Source organism: Calypte anna, chromosome 3 (assembly GCF_003957555.1).
Source record: "Calypte anna isolate BGI_N300 chromosome 3, bCalAnn1_v1.p, whole genome shotgun sequence".
Lineage (NCBI taxonomy): Eukaryota > Metazoa > Chordata > Aves > Apodiformes > Trochilidae > Calypte > Calypte anna.
The window spans coordinates 83217894-83239245 of record NC_044246.1 but is presented as its reverse complement, the minus strand read 5'-3'; the positions used below and the strand labels follow the sequence as shown (position 1 = coordinate 83239245).

At 43.2% G+C, this 21352-nt stretch overlaps 1 protein-coding gene across 6 annotated transcripts in view; it reads left to right on the top strand.

Moving 5' to 3' along the window:
• Positions 1 to 20546, top strand: part of BACH2 (BTB domain and CNC homolog 2) — a 190891-nt gene extending 170345 nt beyond the window's left edge. For 4 of the 6 annotated variants that reach the window (XM_030447796.1, XM_030447798.1, XM_030447797.1 and 1 more), the window contains 3 exons: positions 2432 to 3976; positions 12923 to 13129; positions 17523 to 19841. In XM_030447796.1, the coding sequence (XP_030303656.1) occupies positions 2432 to 3976; positions 12923 to 13129; positions 17523 to 18002 (2232 nt within the window). In that variant the 3' untranslated portion in view covers positions 18003 to 19841. Of the gene's footprint in view, positions 1 to 2431; positions 3977 to 12922; positions 13130 to 17522 lie in introns of all 6 variants that reach the window. The other 2 variants (XM_030447800.1, XM_030447795.1) reach the window with 2 other exon arrangements.
• Positions 20547 to 21352: the final 806 nt, after the last annotated feature.

Sequence of the window (21352 nt, the reverse complement as noted above, 5' to 3'; positions counted from 1 at the left end):
TTATGGCTGCTCCTACAGACCTACGCTGCTGCAGAGCTTACATGATGTGTAGGAATATGTAAGCCCCCACGCTGAAGATCTTATCAAAGAGAAACGTCAGCCTGAGAGTAGCTCATTAAGTTCTTGAGCAATTTTGCTAATCATGCTGCATAGATAAAATGCAGATAGGCCTTTAGTGAGCTGATAATCTAACAAATAGGCAGAAAGTGTAACACTGATAAAGCAGAGAACAGTTTAATAGCCAGCTGTAAATCTAGGCAATTCTCTACTGGAGGCATATTGTAAAACAGGAATGTGCAAATGTGTAAGAATGAGCATGAAAGTGCAGTGTTTCTTAGAATAGCAGATAGAGCAGTAGTGTTATGTATGGAAAAGCTATTGGCAGCAATTCTAGAGGTGTTCTAAAATATTTTTCTCTTCATCAAAGCCTGCACTATTTGTTCTGTCCTCATAATCCGGCAACACAAGTCCAGATCTATGAATAACAAAGGATTGGTTTTGGAAGTCAGGATTTTCTACAGAAACCTCTGAGCTCTACCATGGCCCCACGAGGCAGTAGACCAAGTTATTCACTCAGATTTATGCAAATCATTTATTAATAAGGCCATCACAAATTCACATCCTGATGTCTCACCTCACTCTTGAGCAGGTTCTTGCTCAGTGGCGTTGATTCACTTGGGAAGATAGAGCTCACCTTCACTCTGTCCTATACCTGCTGGCTAGGATATCCTTCTGAGGAGCTAAGGAATGTGAGTTTGAATCTCCACAGGCTGGGGAATGGACTTGTTCTGGTCCCTCTTCTGGAAGGGTGTCTATTTTACAAAAAGGGAACATCATTACATCATTGCTTCCTCTTCTGGTTTGTTTTAAAATAACAAACTGAGGTGGGAACACCTACCAGAGACATCTATAGCTGGAGGTTGCAGGTTGTGCATTACAATCTCACACAGGTGTGCGTGTGTTTGACTGCTCTGAATCTCGTCTAGATGCCTTTCCCTGATATGCAAAACACAGGGAACTCAGATTTGTGAATAGAAGCAAGCCAGGAAGGTGTCTTCATGAACTGAGACTGAAGTGACATGCCAGGGTCATGTAGGAGGTGACTGGGGCAAGGGAAAACTGAACTGTAGAACTCTCAGAAATCTCAGTTTTGTGGCCAAACCACTGAATCTCTTTGTGGAAAAAACCTTTATGGTGAGCCCTGTTTTTGAAGCAGCCTCTCACTGCTTCATGAAGAGTAAAATTTTCCTGTACCTTTATTACCTTTATTACCACCCCACTGGGGGAAAAGTAACAGAACTTAGTGCCAGTGTATTTTTTTAGTTAAAATATAGACAGTTGCTATAGTTTACCACACAGCTTAGCAAGTTACTTGGTAGTTATGTGTGAAGATATCACTGTAAAAAATCTATGGGGAGAAAAGAGTTTATCTTTTAATATATGATATGTAAATGTAAAATCTAGATGGTATGATGAGAAAAAAAGATGAGCATTGGTGCATAACTAAGACCTGAAAGTTAGTTGGAGATGAACCAGTTGTTAGTCTATCTACAGAGAAAATTTTGCAAAATTAAGTACTGAGTTGAGACTCAGAGTCATTTTTATCACTTGAACTATGAATACGGATTTCTTTCCTCTTAGCTGTACAGTAAACTTACCAAAATCAGGAGCAGCACAGGGAGAATATGGGAGGGAGAAAAGAGCTGTGCAGCCAGTAGTCACCCACTATTTATTCAAAAAAGTTAGAAGAAAAAAAGAAAGAGTTTTGCTATTGGAAGAGGCAGAAAGATGTTTTCCATTTAATTTTTCTAAAGTATCAATTTTTTCCTTTCTAAAATGCTTTTGATATTTAGGGGTGTCTTAAACTTGAAAGCATTCTTCACCAAAGCTTTTATCAAGGCAAAAGAGTCAAATGTGAATTGGTACTTTCAGGGTGGTGGGCTGTATCACATTTATAAAAAGATCCATCCAAGAATTAGCAGCATCCAGGCCAGCCTGTTTTTTCAGTATTTTATTACAGCAGAGACTTAGTTTGTAGATCTTCAAGATATTTGTAAAAAAACAATGCTCAGCTCAACCTGTACAATGAAATACAGGAGCATCATAAAGGGCGTAGGGATAGTTAGGGATGGGCTGCCCAGTGAAGTAGTGGATTCTCCGTCCCTGGAGATATTTAAAAAGAGACTGGATGTGGCACTCAGTGCCATGGTCTGGTAACTGCAGCGGTAGTGGATCAGGGGTTGGACTCGATGATCTCTGAGGTCCCTTCCAACCCAGCCAGTTCTATGATTCTGTGATTCTATGAATAGCTAGTACTGGGCATTGTTCGTTTCTGAATGCTAGATCTGTTCCAACTACATGATGAAGGACTTGAGATGATAGCAAGGGCTGATGATAATGCTGGCTATTTCCCTCTCTTTTTTTTTTGCAGGTCACTGTCAGAGGATTTGGTCCGTTGTTGCAGTTTGCCTACACTGCTAAGCTGTTACTCAGCAGGGAAAACATCCAGGAGGTCATCCACTGTGCTGAATTCCTGCGCATGCACAACCTGGAGGACTCCTGCTTCAGCTTCCTCCAGACGCAACTGCTGAACAATGAGGATGGGCTGTTCCTGTGCAAAAAAGATACCACCTGTCAACGCATGCACGATGAGGAGAACTCTGATGGAGATGAGGAGGAGACAATGGAATCGGAGACGTCGAAAATATCTTGCCCGAGAGAGAGGATGCACCAAGAGCCCTTCAATTTTGAAACTACTGTTGCTGGTGCAGACAAAGGCGAAGGGATGCTACCTGACTCTGACATGCTGAGAGATAGCAAGGACAATTTGGACAAAGATGCAGTAACACGGTACCCCAGATACAAGAAATACCAGCTTGCTTGTACCAAGAATGTCTACAACACATCACACATCAGTACCTCAGGTTTTGCAAGCACATTCAGCGAAGAGAGCTCTGGAAATGGCCTCAAATCAGGACTTGCTATGGGGCAGATAAAAAGCGAGCCTCAGAATGAAGAGAATGATGAAGAAAGCATAACACTTTGCCTGTCTGGAGATGAACCTGACATCAGGGATAAAGAAGGGGATGTTGAAATGGACAGGAAACAGCCAAGCCCTACTTGTGTTGACAGGCCAAAAAGTGGGTCTTCTCCTTCTTGCTTGCGGTCTTTCTTCAACAGAACAAAAAGCATAGATTTGGTTGGCTTCCCCAGCACTTCCCAACAGCACTTTGGCAGGAGTCCAGCATGCCCTTTTGAAAAAGGGACAACTCAGGGTGACCACAAAACTGATTATGTCCCTTTCACAGGGAACTATGGACAGTCCCATGCCATGCAGAAAGATGCTTCCAGCTTCACAGGGGGATCGCCACTCAGGGGGCCTGGCTTTGAAACTCTCTGTAAGCAAGAAGGGGAACTGGACAGGAGGAGTGTTATATTCTCTTCAAACACTTGTGACCAAGGAAACACTTCGGTGCATTCATATTCTGGTGTGAGCAGCTTGGACAAAGACCTCACTGAGACTGTGCCAAAGGGTCTGTGGGCTGGCAGTAGCCAGTCTCTCCCCAGCTCTCAGACCTATTCGCACAGTGGATTGACAGCTGATCACTTGCCGGGAAGGATGCGGCCAAACACCAGCTGTCCGGTGCCAATTAAAGTTTGCCCTCGCTCTCCTCCTTTGGAAACCAGAACCAGGACCTCCAGTTCGTGCTCTTCCTACTCCTACGCGGAGGATGGCAGCGGTGGCTCTCCCTGCAGTCTGCGTCTTTGCGAGCTCTCCTCTTCCCCTTGCTCCCAAGGCCCCCGATTCCTGGCACCTGAGCACCAGGAGCCCGGTGTGGTGGGGGATGGATTGTACAACCCAGTCCGAGCCCAGATTAAATGTGAGCCATCCTATGGAACAAACTCCAGCGATGAGTCTGGGTCATTCTCAGAAGCAGACAGTGAATCATGTCCTGTGCAAGACAGAGGGCATGAGGTAGGGATTTAAGATAAGTACATATATTGCAGTCTTTATGACCTGATTAATTGCTCCTTGATTCTCTCGAATGACTTGGCGTTTCCCCAGCACTTTCTCTGTTTATAGAGGCAAAGAGTAACTTCTGTTTATTCCCTCCTCAGCTGAGTGTTCGTGGTTGACTTCACGTAAATAGGTCAGCCTGACCTCTGAGGTGTTTGGTGCTTATCAAGCTTTGGGGATGGGGCAATACCAAACTGCTGAATGATGAGAGTCCATTGGTGTGCTTAGAAGTCTGCTCTCAGTGTCCAGTCCTCCTTCCTCCCTTGCCCAAAGCTCCATTCCTCATCCTAAGTTTACTGAGGTGGTTCCAGGCCAGCTTGTTATTGCTGCTGGTGTGTTTGAGCAACCTCGAGCTGTGCCTTTGCTGAGGGTCAGGCAGCCTGCAGCAAGAGCATCTGCTGCATAGTGCTAAAAGCCTGAGTAGAGAAGGCAGACAGAGTGGGAGGAGAAAAGAGGTGTGAAATGACTTAAACAGTTGTATAGCTGGCCGCCCTCGGCTATGGGAATGGTATTCAAGTCATCTTCCCTCTGCATATATGTTTGTGTCTCTCACATATGCAGGTAATGGGTTTTGCATCTGTCAAGTGACAACTGAGATGATGTTTCCTGCCTGTGTTTGATGCTGAGCCCTTGCATAAGTGGTCACAAAGAGAAGTTAACTTTAAATTTACAGGACTGTGAGAACAACAGGGGACAGATTTCCATGCAGCTCTCCCATGAGAGGGAGCAGAAGGAGGGCAACTCTAGAGATGAGCCAGCTGGAGATGCTGCAGTGGCAACTGGCTGTGATCAAATAAACTGTATAAAGTCACTAGTTTGAGGAAACACTTAAACCATGGAGATGCATTGTGGAGCCCAAAAACTCAAAAAAACCCCTGGATGTTTTCATAGAGTTTCATCAGGAAGCTGCATGACCTGGAGGATGTCTGTGTAAAAGCAAGTCTGGTTTCTCCTGTAATGCTGAAGTGCACCACTGAGGGTTTGTGCCTCAGAGTGGGGAGCAGTGCGTGCAAGTTTGTGCTTAGTGTGGGCTAGAGATGAAAAGAGTGAACATTCTTTTATCCCTCAATCTTTATTCCATCTACATCCCAGGCTCTGGAAGATACCTTACAGACAGATGTGGATGGTGCCTTTAGTTAGTTGCTTGTCTCTAAGGAAAGGCCAAGGAGCTCGGGTAGCCTCTGGTTTCCTGATCCCTGTCGTGCTGTACCAGTAATTCTTGTTTGTCCCTGTGTCCCGAGCTGGGGACAGTGCAAAGGGTGAGGATGCTCCTTGGTAGGCTGCCTGGGATACTGTATATAGGATCTCATTGAAGAAGCCCAGCAGCAGAACTGCTTTGTTTGGCCATAGGGAGGTTACTTTTTGAATCCCTGCCTTTACCTAGGGCAGAAGGGAGCAGGGAGTGGGACCAAGGGGAGCATCAAACCTCCACCCACGTGGGCTGCTTGCTCAGCAAGGGCTAATGCACAGCATGAGGCAACAAAGAGGGCAGGAGGTTAGCCTTTTGGGGCTTGATGACTAATTAGCTGTCATAATTGGCTAATTGTGTGGAGATGCTGCAGCAGAAGCTAGCCTGGAAGAGTCAAATGAGAAGGTTATAGTGGACTGGTGGTGATTTCCTGTAAAAAAAAAAAAATGAACATGTGCAGAAGAGCATGGATGAGAGGAAGAATGTTCTCAAGAGGAGAAAGCGAGTGGACTGTGGGAGTCCATCTTGGTGTGCTACTGGAAGGCAGATGTGTTTTACTCTGGAGCAGAGCTAGGAAGGGTTTGCTTCACTCCTGGTTTTGCCATTGTTTCATCCTGGGAATATTTTCTGCACCCTAATGAGCAAGTTTTCTCCCTGGGACTGCTGACAAAGGCTTTTTTTCTTTTTTCAAGGCATTTTCATTAGGACTTTCCTTTCATGAGGAAAGTAATGCTCTGTGAGGCTGCACTGCACTATCCTGAGCAAGCCAAGGGTAAACAGATCACACCAGTGATTCAGTACAGATTGTTTTCTTCTGAAAAATGAATTTGTAAAGGTTGTTGCCAGTACAAGAAAGGACACTGTGGTCTCATTATACAAAATTGTATTTGTACAGCAGAACTGGGGTGTGTATATTGCAGCATGCACTATTGCAATTCTGCAAGATCCACTGTTGTGGACACTTCAGTGAATGTTATGTTAAACCAGGCAGTAGAAAATACCTAATGGCATCAGGAAATTCTTGTGTAAGTCACTTTTAGCAGTTTAGCTGCTATTAAAATGCCAGGAGATGTTCTCAAGCAGTCTGAAATGGACTGCTGTCTGTCCTTCACCACCGCTTAGCTGGAATCTTGTTGGTTTGCCCTTGCTGTCCTGATGACTTCCCACATGGGTCCCCTGCCCCCTGTCATATCAGGTCATACAGTGTTTGCTGGGCTTCTCTTCAAAAAGCTCCTGATAAGATAGGTGAGGGTGACACTCGGGCACCCAGCCCTTCAGAGAGTGGCCATGCAGGCTCTTCTGGTGCAGGTGGGCCCTCTTTTGGGTGGGATGGCCTGATGGGAATAAGCCTGGTGGACTCTGACCCTCCCTTATCTCATGGGGCTGCTCAATTTCCCCAGGATTTGGACCCTGTTGCTTTAGATTTGAGTCGTGGAGTGCTGTCAGTGCCAGAACTGATGTCACAAAACATCAATTGCCTGTGTTTTGATTGTGTGAGAAGTAGGTGAAAGGTTTGTTCTCTCAGCCTTTTTTGGTCACTCTGCTTTCCCACAGGTGGATGCTGTTTGGGAGCACATACCCAAGTTGTTCTGTGGTAGGGCTTGGCATGAATGCCATATGGATGAAGATGATCCTGCTCCATGGCCCAGCCTCCTTATCCTATACAGGGGAACGAGTGTCAGAGGAAGTGGTGGTCCCCTGTAACATAGCTGGTAAATCCTTTCCAAGGTATCTTTGCCTTCCTGTAAAGGGAACCACACAGAATCTTCTGAGATTTCCCTTTCTTAAGGCTTCCTGATAGAAACAGCAAGTGCAGTGTGGGGTATCCCACTGTGACAGAGTTGTAGGAACTGGGCCATTATTTGATCTGCTGGGGCTTTGCAGAAACATTTACTGTTTGTGTTGCTCTTCTCAACCTCAGGGCTCCACAGGTTGTTACAAGTCAATTAATTATTTGGATATAATACCAGAAAGACGACTTATGCTTAGTGCTTGCAGGCAGGTTCTGATAATCCTGCTTAAAATAGGAACAACAAAACAATAAGCCCTGAAATAATGAATTGTTGAAAAGGAAGTAGTCTGTCAATCTGTTAACCTACTTAGGAACAGAAGCTTCAGCACTACCTACTTCTCTTGTTATTAATTTTCTACAGCAAGTATCTATGGTTTTTTTTCCTGTTAGAAAACTTGTGAAAAATACTGTTCTGCTATATCAGTTAAAAAGAAATCATGAGTGAGTTTTCTTAGGAGAAGAATAAACAAGGGTAGGAGGTGGCAAGAGGTGGAGTTTTCCAAGAACTATTACTGTCTGGAGAATTGCATTCAATATGCCTTTCATTTATATTTCAAAAGAATTTCCCACTGGGGTTAGTGGCTCATTTTTCAAGGAAATTTTCATAAAGGCAGAGCTAATGCAACTGGACCACTGAGGATATTGTAGGTCCAAAACCCTTGGTGCTAATTGACAGGCAGCCACTTTTTCTCTGATCATCTGTTGATTCTTAACACAGCCAAAGCTCTACCAGAAATCTACTGGAGCTGTGCTGAGTTACCTAAGTTGAGTCTTCTCAACTTTATGTTTCTGCTCAGTAAGAAGAATTATGCAGAAAGGAGGCCAAATGGGAAAAATGCATCTTTGGGTGTTAACTTGTTTTCATATGTAGGTCCTCCCCAGAATTTGGTGGTCAGCCACCCCAGCTTTCCTGATCTTAACTAGGTTTATTAGTTTGAAAATAAGAAAGTTGCTCCCCATGTTCTCCTCTGGTAGATGTTATCCTGATCAGGATCGCTGGCATCATCATCAGAGCACTGGGAAATGTGTTAGGCAATATCTGGTAAATGGAATCTTGTCAAACATTGGCCTGACAAGATAAACTTATGGCAGGTTTGTTTTTTTCCTTCCTCCAGAAGAATATTACTGGATTACAACAGTGAGAGTTTTCCATTACAAGCTTGAAATTTCAGGAAAGTAATTTTAAATATAGCAATATTTCATTGCAGCTTGCACTTTATTCTTATATCCCCTGATCTTGAATCCTTATTGGAGCTCTTAAAAGGCTTCTTCCACTGCCTGTATTTTTTCTACAAAAGCAAGTTTTCAGAGAAATACTGACTTTATTCCCCCTTGTTTCACCACCTTATCTGCCCTTCTCAAATGCAGCTTCTGTTGGGATTTCTATGGACAGGAAGAGGTCAGCCCAGCATTTCATGCACCAGTGCAGTGTGATCTGAATAGAAGTCCAAGTCATGGGCTAAAGAAAGAGAACTCCATCCAAATCTCCTTATCCTTGGGTTAAAACCCTCAGCCTTGGGACTAGCTGCTCCTCCCAGTTCTCTGAGGCAGGTGACAAATGAAAAGATTACTCAGGCTGCTTCCACTAAGTGCACAGCCATGCCCTGTCAGGCAGTTTATGCTGACCCAAACACCTCTCATGGCCCTCAGGAGGTGAGGTTGGAGTTGACCTTGGGCAATTGTTTTGCCATCAATTGTATTGCTGCAGACAGGACAGGCTGTTAGCCAAAGTGGGACCTGATGATCCAGCCTGTTTCAGACCTGGTTTGTAGGCACAAAGGTTTATCTTCACTGCCTGGGTTCACCATTCTCCTCTTGCAGTCTTCTGCCATCTTGGTGTGAAGAGAATGGGTGGTTGGAAAGCTTGACTTACACCAGGAGGCAGCCATGGAGAGGGAACATGGAGAGTGTTTCCTGCCTGTCCTCTTGTCCTCTCACATACACAAAGTGCAACCCATTGGTTTTGTGCTTCTTAGATAAACTCTGTCCAAGTGAAATTTGATAGGTCCCTATCCACTGGGACCAGAAGCCATGACTGAAAATAGTGTGTAGGCAATCAAGTCCTTAACACAAGTGAACACACTTCAGTTCCTGTCCTGGGATGAATTTCTTCCTGACCATTTTGTGGAAAACAGGGTAGCATGGTAAGGAAGATACTAGGAAAACAACACTAATGTGTTGAACTCTTCTGTGTGAAGCAAATACCCCTCTCTGGGAAAAAAAAATAAAAAATGCAAGCACTGATATGATTCAGCCCCTGTGTGGTAGATTGCTTGAGTGGGTCCTGAGAGCCTTGCCCAAGGGCTGGGAGTCTTTTGATAACTCTGGCTTTCTATTTAGGGACACTAAGGCAACAGTTTTGTTTCTTAGAGAATAAATTTCTGAAGCAACTGACCAAGATTTTGAACTATTTATAAAGGTCAAGCTGGTACCTTGAGTTCTACGCCCAATACCTAATGATTGCTTTTTCTTACAGATAATATATGAATCCTTTTAGTCACTGTGATTTTAAGCCAGACTTGGGAAATTCATTGTCTTTACTAGCCTTTGTCAGCTTAAGGAAGATGATGTAGAAATTTAGATATTATAAAGGTATGAAAAAGCTAATGTTACTCACGAGATAAGGAAATTCCCAACACTTGCCATTTTTTAATGTGAGTGAATACAGGGTCTTGGTCTTTTATTCCAAAGAAAAAGAAATGGAGAAGAGTGAGAGCAGCAGTAACTAGTACAGAACCTGAGTAGAACAGGAGTAACTGGCATATGATCCAAGCTGGCACTGACTGGTGAAGCTTGAAGGGTTTAATTGGGCCTTTCATGTGCTGAGTCAGTGGCTGTCCCTGCCTGTCTACATCGCTGCTGTTACTCAGCCACTCAAAACAGGGACATTTACAGTGTCATCTAATGCAGCAGGGGGAAATGAAATGCTGCAAAAACATAAAGAAGAATGCCAGTTTCTTTGTTGTATGGTGGAAACAGGGCTTTTATTGTTGGTGTAAAAAATGCAGGGAAAGTAATTGTGCTGATAGGGAAGATTTTAGAGCTCTGTGCAGTTAGCTGTGGCTAAAGTAACTCCTGGAAGGAGTAGAGATCCCACTTACATTTCTAATTTTAAAGAGTCCAAACCTAAGAGTATACAGTCATTTCCTGTATAAAATCCCTAGTTACTAAAAAGAAAAATTTAAGAGCAAACATACTTGCTGAGTTCTCTTACACATCTTTTAGAAAAGATTGAATATCCTTGTTTTCAGACACCTCACATACAATTTCTCTCAGAAGCTCCAAGATGCAGCATTTTTTTTAAGTCTCATCTATGCTCCTTCTAGCACCCAGGAGGCAGCAGAAGCTATGCAGGGTGCATTGCTATCCAGAGGCCTCTCTGACCCCCATGCCAACATCAGACACTTGGACGCCAGCTGGTCTCAACCTTTCATTTCTAACAGCTCCAAGTGGGTCAGGTGAATCCCACCCATGGCACAGTCATTGGCTCTTGCAAGTTGACTTACCACTCTCTTGTGACAAATACCAGCACCACTGGTCTCTCACTGCAGCAATACCCTGGCACATTTTTTCACTGTGTCCATGCCAAAGGCTTGGAGTGGTTGACAGCTTATTGCAGAGGGAGAGAGGCAATAAAAATGCTGCGGATGGTGAAGGAAATGAGTCTGACTCATTTCCACTCTCTCTTTCACATTTTTAATCCTGTGCAGTGCACCCTACGACAGAAGAGGGATTATGCTGAGTTTACTGATAGCAGTCTCTGTCCTGCTGTGTACATGGGTTTTTTTTTCTGTCCTTTAATTTTTTTAATGAATCTGTTTCTATTTATTTTCCCATTTCCCTTCAGTGACTTCTACCTGACAGATTCATGTTGTTTGCCTTTCATTCCCGTTCCGGCTGCAAGCACATCTCCTCCTCGTATGTAAACATGTTTTGGAAGTGGGAGGAAGGAATAGAGTTAACATTGCTTTCTTTCTTCCCTGGACTTAAGAAAATAAGGAAAAGTTCAGAATTATAGGAAACTGTTGTGTCTTTCAGAGGCAAGCACAGGCTGTTGGGTTGTTTTTTTTCAGATCCTGGGTTGAAGCTTGAGAGAAACACAGATGGCACTGAGTTTATGTTGACCATCCAAAGGAGAGGAAATCACATTGGTTTCATGTCATTAACTAGCAGTCTATAAATGAGGTAGCCCACATCACCGTGCCTAAGGTCAGCTTTTGTGTGTAAAAGCAGGAATGTGGGGGGAAATGTAAAAGCAGGAATGTGGGCACTGTTTGGTGTCTCTTGCTGGTTTAAATTGACCTGTCAAGTAGTGTGTTAAAAAGCTGCTCCTGGACACAAGGAGCACAAAACCATCTGAAAGGATGTGGTAAGTGTTTGCACTGAATTTCACATAGCCCAGGCTTGGACATGTAAAGAGAAATTCTAGAAGAGAGCAAGAAAATGCAAGCTCATAAACAAGGCATGGTCTGGGCTCCCAGCAAGACCTGTGACTGTCAGTGCCATAGGTCACAGCTGTGTTTTTGTGTAAGTGTGTCCTCAGCAAACTCTAAACAGCTCTTGAGTGAATGTAACTTATTTCTAATCTGTAAGTTATTTTCTTTATCTCCAGATAATGGAGGAGTACCGTTTGAAAATGATAATGATGTGTTAAATATCAAGGGATCCTTTTCAACATCTATCTTTTGCTTTAGTGGAGTAATTTAAGTTGTATCATCTTTGGTAGCCTGCATGCAGAACAGCCCCCATGTTCGGGAGGTTGTGTTGTACCAAATGGGGACAGAAATATAAATATTTACTGCCATCTTTTGGGCAATGTGGGCATGACTCAAAAAACGAAAGGGACTCAATCGAGTTCCTCAGTTGTCGTCTCTAGCTTTGTCAACTGATTCTTATTTGACCACCAAGCACATAAGTCCACTGAGAAACATTACTTTTAGGATAGCCATGTTATAAGTCTCAAGCTACAAGTGAAGTGAGGTTTGATTTGAGCAAGCAGATAGATTTGGGGGGAAAAAAGCAAACAGAAGTCTTTCAGCACATCCACCATCTCCAGGTTTTGAGACAGTGTATGTTTGTTGCTCCAAGCTGTCAGGAGGTTTGTGTCTTGCTTTGCTTTAATGCTTAATCAATAGGAGTTGGAGAGATGGTTGAAATTCCTGAGGTCAGAACCTGGAGCTGCTATCTCATGGTCTTCAGTCAGAATGGAATGGCAGTTCATGGCCTGAAGGATGGATGTTTTACTGCAAGTAACTGAGGTTTTAGATTGTTTGGGGCTTTTTTCAAAACAATGCAGCTGGGGTGCTCTACAATAAATATGAGTGTGCTAGCAAATACTGCTTTATTTCAAAAATGCAAGGTAGAATATGCTGCATCACAATCCTCTGACCTTTTCTTATACCATGTACCTCTCAGTAGAAATGCTGCTTAAGCAACCTTTCCTTATTGGGATATGGTATTTTCTATCTACTTGAGGTGTCGGATTTCATTTTTAACCTCACACCTAATCAATCTTTCAGTCCTGCAGGCCAGCAGGTTTTCTGCTGCAGTAATAGCCCATTCTTTGAAACTAGTTTGAAATTAATAGCAGCAAGGTACTTCACTGTTTCCAAAAGGCTGTGTCTCTTAATGGGCGGAGCTTTCTTTTAATGCAAGAAAATCTCTTATTAGAGCTTTTTAGAAAGATAAATTTTTTACCTGGGATTCATCTATATTCAGAACAATTATAATCTGATCCTTACCATCTGGATCTCCAGAGTGTACCACAAGGGAATGTTAAAAACTTGCTCCATGTAAAACCTGTTGTGTTGTTTATTTAGGAGGCGGCAGCACAGATAATTGTCCCTCCTCTCGCTGTTGTTAAGCTTGCACTCAGCAAGCAGATTGTGACTCTTTGCTTCTGTCTTGTGTTTGTTTGTTTTAGGTGAAACTTCCTTTCCCTGTTGATCAAATCACAGATCTTCCAAGGAATGATTTCCAGATGATGATAAAGATGCACAAGCTAACCTCAGAGCAGCTCGAGTTCATTCACGACGTCCGCCGGCGCAGCAAGAACCGAATCGCAGCTCAGCGCTGCCGCAAGAGGAAACTGGACTGTATTCAGAACCTAGAATGTGAAATCCGAAAGTTGGTGAGTGGTCTGCTCTCACCCACCTGCTGCAGGGCACTCACAGTAGTTCCTATCCAGAGTTTAGCTGGTTCAGTCAGTTTGTACATAAGTAACTGAAGCCACTAGTATGAAAATGTCATATACCAAAATGTATAGTATGGGTGAGTATATAATATAGATGGAAAACAGAAAATTCCAGTGGAATGAGGCCTAGATACCTCTTTATTTGAGAACTGAAAAGCAGATTTTTGAGTAGGAAGAGGAGGGAACCCTATATCAGAGCTCCTTTCTTGCCCCCAGTACTTATAGTGTGTCCAGAAAGGCATTTCCTCACCCAAGTCCCTAATAGTCTGTTGATCAGGGATTAATGGAGTGTTCAAAGGAGACAAGTATGAAGAGAACCTCAGAGGCTGTTTTGTCCAAATGGTGGTGTGGCAGGGTGTGCTTCATCTCTGCTTAGGGATTTTATTTTCTTTTTTGTTTCTAGAAGGCAGCTCAGCATTCTCAAGACATTTCTGCTTGCCATGTTTTCTCTTTAGCTCTTTTATTTACTGAGCAAATGGCAAGAGAAGTGAAAGGCCAGGAATGTGCATATCCAGACAGATGGACCTGCCTTGGTGTAGGTCAGTGAGATGGCAAGGACATGTTCCTCCTTCTGCTGTCTCCTTCCCTCTCCTTCCCCGGGTATGCCATGGACTAGAGCTCTCTCTATGATTCGAGTGCCATCTAACACAAAAGGCTTGTTCCCACTTCACACTGCTTTTTCTTAGCTTTCTTCTAGTCCCATGCACCAGGTTGAGATGCCAACTGTTGGTTTGCACCAATCCTCCTTGATGTGTGTCTCTGATCAAAGCATGTCTGAGGACAGGTATCCTGTGCAGCAAGGATGGTGCTAATACATTCTAATTTAGGAGAATGAGGTGACTGGAGTGGTGCTAACTGGCTGCTCAGTAAATCCCTCTCTCTTTCAGTCATCGTATGAACACCTCAGATGCAGTTTGGGTGGCTAAACACAGTTGTCTGCAATATTGACACTTGTGCTGGAGCTGATTGTCCTAGTTTCCTTTGTAGTCAATGAAGGGAAATAGATACCTGTTGTAGGTCTTATTTGTCTCATCCTACAGCAGAGGAGATGATGTGCAGCCCAGAAATGCCTATTACTCCCCATTACTAAGAAAGATGACATGCAGCTGTTGACAGGTATAGGCCTTCTGAAAAGAATCCCCTCCTTTGTGACAGTGCCACTGTGGCTTGAGTCCCCTGCTCCTCTTCACCTGCCATCCCTTCCCTATTGAGAAAGCAGTCTGGTGCACAACAAAAAAGAAAGATTTGAAACAAAGGTCGTGGCAGAAGACATGTCTACAAGGTGGCACTCAGTGGGAGCAATGCAACATTGAAACTTCAGAATGGGTTAGCACCTCCTCATCTGTGTAAAAGTCCTAAAACCTTTCTGAGATGTCAGAAATAATGTATTAGTCACAGTTCAGCTGTTGGGAGAGTGTGACTCCGCAGTATGCAGGACTGGGCAGTTTAATTGCATATATACAGCATAGATTTAGGAGTCCAGCATTAAACCCAGCCATTGAATATCATTAATAGGCTTGAGTGATAAATGAGTTCATTCACATAGACAAAACAAAGGGAGCTGTAGCTGATTTCTTTACTGAGATCTCTGTGTACCCAGCTTCCACTTAAATTAAAGTTTATTTGGAGTCTTTGAATGAACGTGCACATTTAAAACATGCTCAGTTGTAGATTGAATTTGATGGATGGGAGGAGCAGGATGCTTCTTGTTCTTGTCATAACAAGGTGTGTCTTGAAAGTGGCCTTTAGTGTAGTCTTCACTGTGCTTCACTCTCTGCACAAGCTGTAGCAAACATAGTGTGAAAGAGGCAGGGATGTGTTGGGAGAGGCTGAGTTTGCATCATCTCAGAAATGGCAGAAAGCCTCATGGCTTTGGGTTACTCACTGGCTGTGCCTGTCTGCTTCCTGTCTGTAACAGGGAGGTGACATTGACCCCACAAGCTGGTTGGGAGGCTTAAGTCATCAAGGCTTGCAAAGCCTTCAGATGTCTTGCTGCTGAAGCCCTGGGGGGAAAAAAGAAACAAAAATCAAAACATTGTTCAGAGTAGTGCTCCCCTGATGCAAAAGAGTATAGTGAGCAACTGCTTCCTGCACCAAACATAATCCACAGATTTTGTGTAATAGTGAAATACTGTAGCCAGCAGGACTAGGGAAGTGATTTTTCTTGGCACTGGTGAGGGTACACGTCAAATACTGTGTTCACTTTTGGGCTGCTCACTACAGGATGGACATTGAGGTGCTGGAGGTATTTAAAACATGTACCTGTGGTGCTTAGGGACATGGTTTAAGGATGGACTTGGCAGTGCTAGGCTAACAGTTGGAGTTGATGATCTTAAAGATCTTTGTCAACCTAAATGATTCTACAGGATGTGGTGCATCATTTAAAAAGGGAGATTCATAAAAAAGACAGTCACAAGGTGTGCAACTCACACAACTTTAACTTGCCTCTCAAGCACTCCCACCCTCCCCCATATGCATGGTTCCCAAATAGGCAATCTGCTTCAAGATCTTACTTTTAGGAGAACCAGCAATTCAGCTCCAGTTCATTTCACACAATACATGATCACTGAAAATTCCTCTGTCGTCTTCTGTCCACTTTGTTACCGGTAATTTCCAGTCTCCTGATTTATGTGATGGTGCTTGGGTTTAAGGGTTTTTCACTCAGGTGGATCTTTTTTTATGAAAGACCCTTTCTCCCCCTGCATGCACTTCCTGTAAATCACCCATCTTCTTGACACAGATGGTTTCACAGCAGAAATGGTTGTATCCTCTGAGTTTGATAGGTAATTTTTTTTTGCCTGCTTTCTCTCTCACTCATCCATCAACCCACTCACATTCCCTTTTTTCCCTGCAAACTCACAGCATATTCTCTTCCATAATTCATTATCTCAAGATGTACTGGAGCATCTGTTTATTTTTTTATTATTTTTATGCTTTCTTGATAGATTTATCAATATTTTAGCAGTTGGTTCCTTTCATGTGCACAACTCTCCTTCTCATTCATGCAGCTGTGTGCTTCCAGTGCAAGCTTCAGACCCAGAGCAATGCTATCAGCTGTCAAAAGCCACCCATAGCTAGATTGTCTGAGATGTGGAGTTTTCACAACTTAGATGCCGAGGCAGCTTGTGTTTAGCAGTGTTATAGGTGAGGTACATGGCTGAGCTGCTTTTGGGGCCAGCTCAGCTCTGGAAATACTCTACAAAATCTCAGCCACTCCTTCAAGCTGTATGCTTACCTCCCCAGGACAGAAAGTCACAGCAGGATCATCCCCATCAATCTGCACTGAGGCAAACACTGATTTTTAGAGCTCTAACCCCAGGCTGTGTCTGGGTTTGTGCCTAAACTCCCACAGTCTGCCTCCTGAGCATGGGGAGGGCAATCCTCATCCTGTGGGGGCTTCTCCATCAGGTTGGAGATGACTCCCACCACAGGACATCTCACAGCACCCTGGGCTGGCTAGGGCTGGGAGCCTTACTGCTCCTTTGTTGGATGCTGAGCTCCTTTTGCCAGTTATTTGAAGCCTGTATGAAAAAATAAGTCCCACCAGATTCTCTCACTCTTCCATCTCTCCAGTAGTGTCCTGCCTCTCACCTGGCCTCCTCCTAGAGCAGCCCACTGACAATGAAACTCTGAGAACACTTGACCCGTATGTTAGTAGGGGAGGATATCTGGGAGCACAGGAGGCAGATCCAGAGCAGAACAAAGGAGAAGTGACAGTGAGCTTTAGGGCTTTATGTACATATTGCTAAGAATATCTTGATAAGGTCAGACCCAAGCCATTAAGCACCAGGACATAAGAAAAGAGCTGTGGTGCAGGCCACAAAGAACACTCATCTTCTCCTCTAAATAACACACCTCTCAATGGTAACAGGGGTTCAGCTGGCACACAGACCAGAGCAGGTGAACCCATCCTGACCAACCAACCCAGCAGTTAGAGGATGAACTGAACTTCTGCAAAATATTCTCACCTGGGAAACTAAACTCTGTTTCCTTGCTTTATAGATGAGTATTGACTTTTCTGCATCAAAATGTTTCTTTCTGAGTTTTTTAGTTTGTTCACCCATCACGCAGGTTTAGTCTATAAAAGTAACAGTCTGTTAGGGATAACTTGTGACTCTATCCTCTTCCAACTGAAACATTTTTCCAAATGTTTCCCAAACTGCAGTCCACACAGACCTCATGGTGGTCAGATACCTGATACTTTTGTGACTTTGCCCATATAAAAATGACTGTGACGTGCTGGTGTTCTTCTTGGGTACTGCTGCCGACGTGTGCAGCATGGAGTGTGGATGGCTTTTCCTCAACCTAAGATGCCTTCTTTCTTTTCCAGGTGTGTGAGAAAGAGAAGTTGCTCTCAGAAAGGAACCAGCTGAAAGCAAGCATGGGAGAATTGTTAGACAACTTCTCTTGTCTTTCTCAAGAAGTGTGTAGAGACATGCAGAGCCCGGAACAGATCCAAGCTCTCCACCGATACTGCCCCGTTCTCAGACCCATGGATCTACAGCCAGCCACTACCATCAGCCCCTCCCCAGCTGGTGTGGAGCAGAGCCTGGTGACCTCCCAGTGTGTTGGGGAAAGCATGCAGTGCTGCTCAGAGCAAAGCTCGGTGCAACTGGGAGCGCCCTGGCTGCCCAACAACATCTCAGAAAATTGTTCAGCCAGCGGGGGGTTGGATGGAGCTGACACAGGTACTTACCCCGAGAGAGAGCTTCCACCAGAGCAGAGCAGCCAAACGGTCACGGTAGACTTCTGTCAGGAAATGACTGATAAATGTACAACAGATGAACAACCTAGGAAAGATTACACCTAGTGACTCGTATCCTTAATGTTACACCTGGTCAGGTGTTCTTCAGTCAGCCAGTGGCAGTGTTCATTTGTTGTCTAGAAGAACGTATCTGGTGCACACTACAGTGGTCTTAGCAGCAATACTGTTTTTAAGTATTCCCTCCTCTCTACAAGCAGGAGTTCTCTTCAAAATGGTGCTATCCCTTGCTCAGGCAGGGAACGAAGCAGTGGTAACACTGTCTGTTTTTATATGTTGATTTCAATCTTAACAGGGATGGACATAACACCTCTGAGGACCCAACCGCAGCTCTTTTTCTCAGTGGCCCATGTCACAAAACCCTAACTCAGGAATTTCCTCTGAATGTTCAATTTTTCATTGAAGACAGCTTCTTTACACATCAAAGTTTTATAGCTAAACTGTACATATTATATATAATATATATATAAAATATATATATCCATATGCAAAAGTCCCTGCATGCCTCAATTTTTCTCATCCTACAAACTGGAAGCTTTCATTTCTATTGTATAAACAAGTTCCAACATTCCTTTTTGTCTTCGATGCTAGAACTAGTTTGGTAACTTGTTACAAGATAATTTTTTTTCTTGGTTCACAGTTCAGCAATATCATTCGATTTGTACTTATTTATAAAATTGTAATGTTGGAAACTTATTTGAGATTTTATTATAGACAATTTTTTTGGCACAGCCATTTTGTGCCACTTGAGCAATGTGGAGTTATTTTATTTTCTTGCAGATACTGTACAGAAATGGTCAACTTTGCCACTTGCACTGAGTTTCTGGTCAAACCTCTTTTCATAAATGAAGTTGTGACTTCAGTATAACTTGAGTATATGGTTTTCTTTGCTTTATGGCTTAAGGAAAATAGAAAATTTTTAGCTAATAGACAAACACTCAGGAGCTCATTATGTAGTAAAAACGGTCTTGCCAAATACTGAATTCACTATACAATTTGTAAAGAGAATCTGCTTGAATTATTTTTATATTCAGACTTCTTTCTGTTTCACAAACCAAGTTTAAGTGCTGTTAATGATGCTTTTGGATTCTTATAGGGGAAAGTATATTTCACTCTTTAGAGAAAAAAGTATTTGACAACTGGATCAGTTCATCGTACGTTCCACGAAGTAAAGCAAATGGAGATCACATCAATACACTTAAGGGGGGGGATTATTTCTCCAGCCCCACTCTGCATCCTTTACTCATGGAAGCAACCGTGGCTCTGACTAGTCCCCAGGGCCTCACCTCAGATGTCCTCAGACTTTACCTGTTTTCCTCACCAGACTGGAGTTGCAGAGGTGAGTCTGGTGAAGTCAGTGATCCTTTCTGGGTAGGCGGAGTTGCAGGATCAGATCCCTGGTTGGTGACTTTGGTTTCCTTACTGAAGTCAAGTTAGCACTCGATTCGGTCACTTACCCATCAAATTCTTCTGTTCCAGGATCCTCTCATCCTGCAGCATTGCCCTCAGCAAACCACAGCTAAAAAAAAAAAGCGCTGTCTCAAAGGAGACTACTCAGTGAATTGGCTTAGTTGTAACTGCATTGGATTTGTATCTGAAGCAATGTTGGCTCATGGTATGACTGTGTGAGACAGCAGCTTTCCAAGCATAACATCTGTATGTACAGTGTAGACAGAAACGTCCTCCTAATGCTTCTTTAATAATTATTATTATTATTATTATTATTCTAAGTGTACTGAGTTTTTATTTTGTGGTTCTCTGCCCTAAGTGTGCCAGGTTGCGTGGCTTTATCAACGACAACTGTCATGTGCTTTACTAGCTGATATTGTTTGTTCTCGCTGAAAAAAAAAGACCAGCTGTTCACACCTATTAACAAAAAAAAAAAAAAAAAAAAAAAAAAAAAAAAGTGGAGGGCAGCAGCTTCTCAGAAGCACTAAGTGATTATGTGGTCTTCTCTGTTAACGTTTACACTAGAGGTGTGCACTGGTGCTTTTTTGAGGCATTCAGTAGATCAGCATCTTGACCCTGGAGGAGGAATCAGCTCCCTCTCTCCACTTCTTCCATCTTCAGACTGTGCTCATGGACCGTCACCCACTTGCCACAAAGTCTTGCTTTTACCCTCTTCACCCAAACTTTTGTAGCCAAGCTACTGAGGAGGAAATGCATATAGCATGTGCCATGTTTGTTGAAAATACTTTTTTTCCCCGCATGTACAAAGAGAAACTAGTATATGATGTAGGAGAATATTTATGTTTAAGTATTAATCATTATTGTACAAAATCCTTACCTTTAAATGTTCAAAAGTATACAAATGCCATAAACTCCTAGTTCACATGGTTGAAAAAGGGGGAGGAGTCATCCTTTCTCTTTAAAAGAGCTTAACCTAAAAATAACTGAGCCCCCCTCCCAGCCATCTTTTGCAGGTAACTGACTGAGAAGCTCTTTGGCAGGGGAGAGGGGTGAGATTTGATTTTCCTTTGAATTTGTTGACGTTGCAAAGCAGTTCTGTGCTTCGCAGAGAAGTTTTGTTTCTATGAGACCATGGTGAAAGCTAGAATTTAAAACTAAATGTGAATCACATTATAGAGTCATAGCTACTTGGGGAGGGCTTGGGGGCGGGCGGGAGGGAAGGGCCAACTGACACAGTATTTTAAAGATGTTTTTCTGTTGCCTTTTTTATTTTTAAGTGACCTCCTATATATATGAATAGATAGAATGTTTTATGAGTATAAAACCAAGTTTTAACTTGCTTCCTGACATGAAGATTTACTCTACTAACAACTCATGTGCAACTGGTACTCTTGACCTCATTCCAACGGTTTAAAAAAACCCACCCACACAACCCATTGCGCTGCAGCTCTTAGGTTTGACCTGGCTTCATACTGGTGCTGGGTCTCTTGATTTCCTCTACCTTGGGAACTGATACTTAAAACCACTGCTCAAATAAGTGTCTCTTCCTCAACCTTTCTCTTGTCTCTCTCTCTCTCTCTCTCTCTCTCTCTCTCTTCCCCTCCCCTGCGAGCTTTTCTGGACGTTTGATTTCATTCTTTCCCATTAGACGTAGTTGATTTTGTGTCATTGCTTCCTATATTTACATGTACCATGTTTTTTCAGTGGGGTTTTTTTGGTGGTGGTGGTAGTTGTTTTTTGTTTCTATTTTGTTCTGAGGTTTTGGGTTTTGTTTGGTTTTTTTGGTTTTTTTTTTTTTGTTTTTTTTTGCTACTCTGAACCACACAGCTCTCAAAACGGTTACTGGGCTAACGGTAAAGGAAGACACTGGGAGAACTAGGTTCAGACCTGGACACCACTGACATACCCAGCCATTTCTCATGAGGTCAAAATATACCACTGGAAAGAAAGCAAGAAAGAAAACAAACAAAAAAAACCCAAGCAAAACC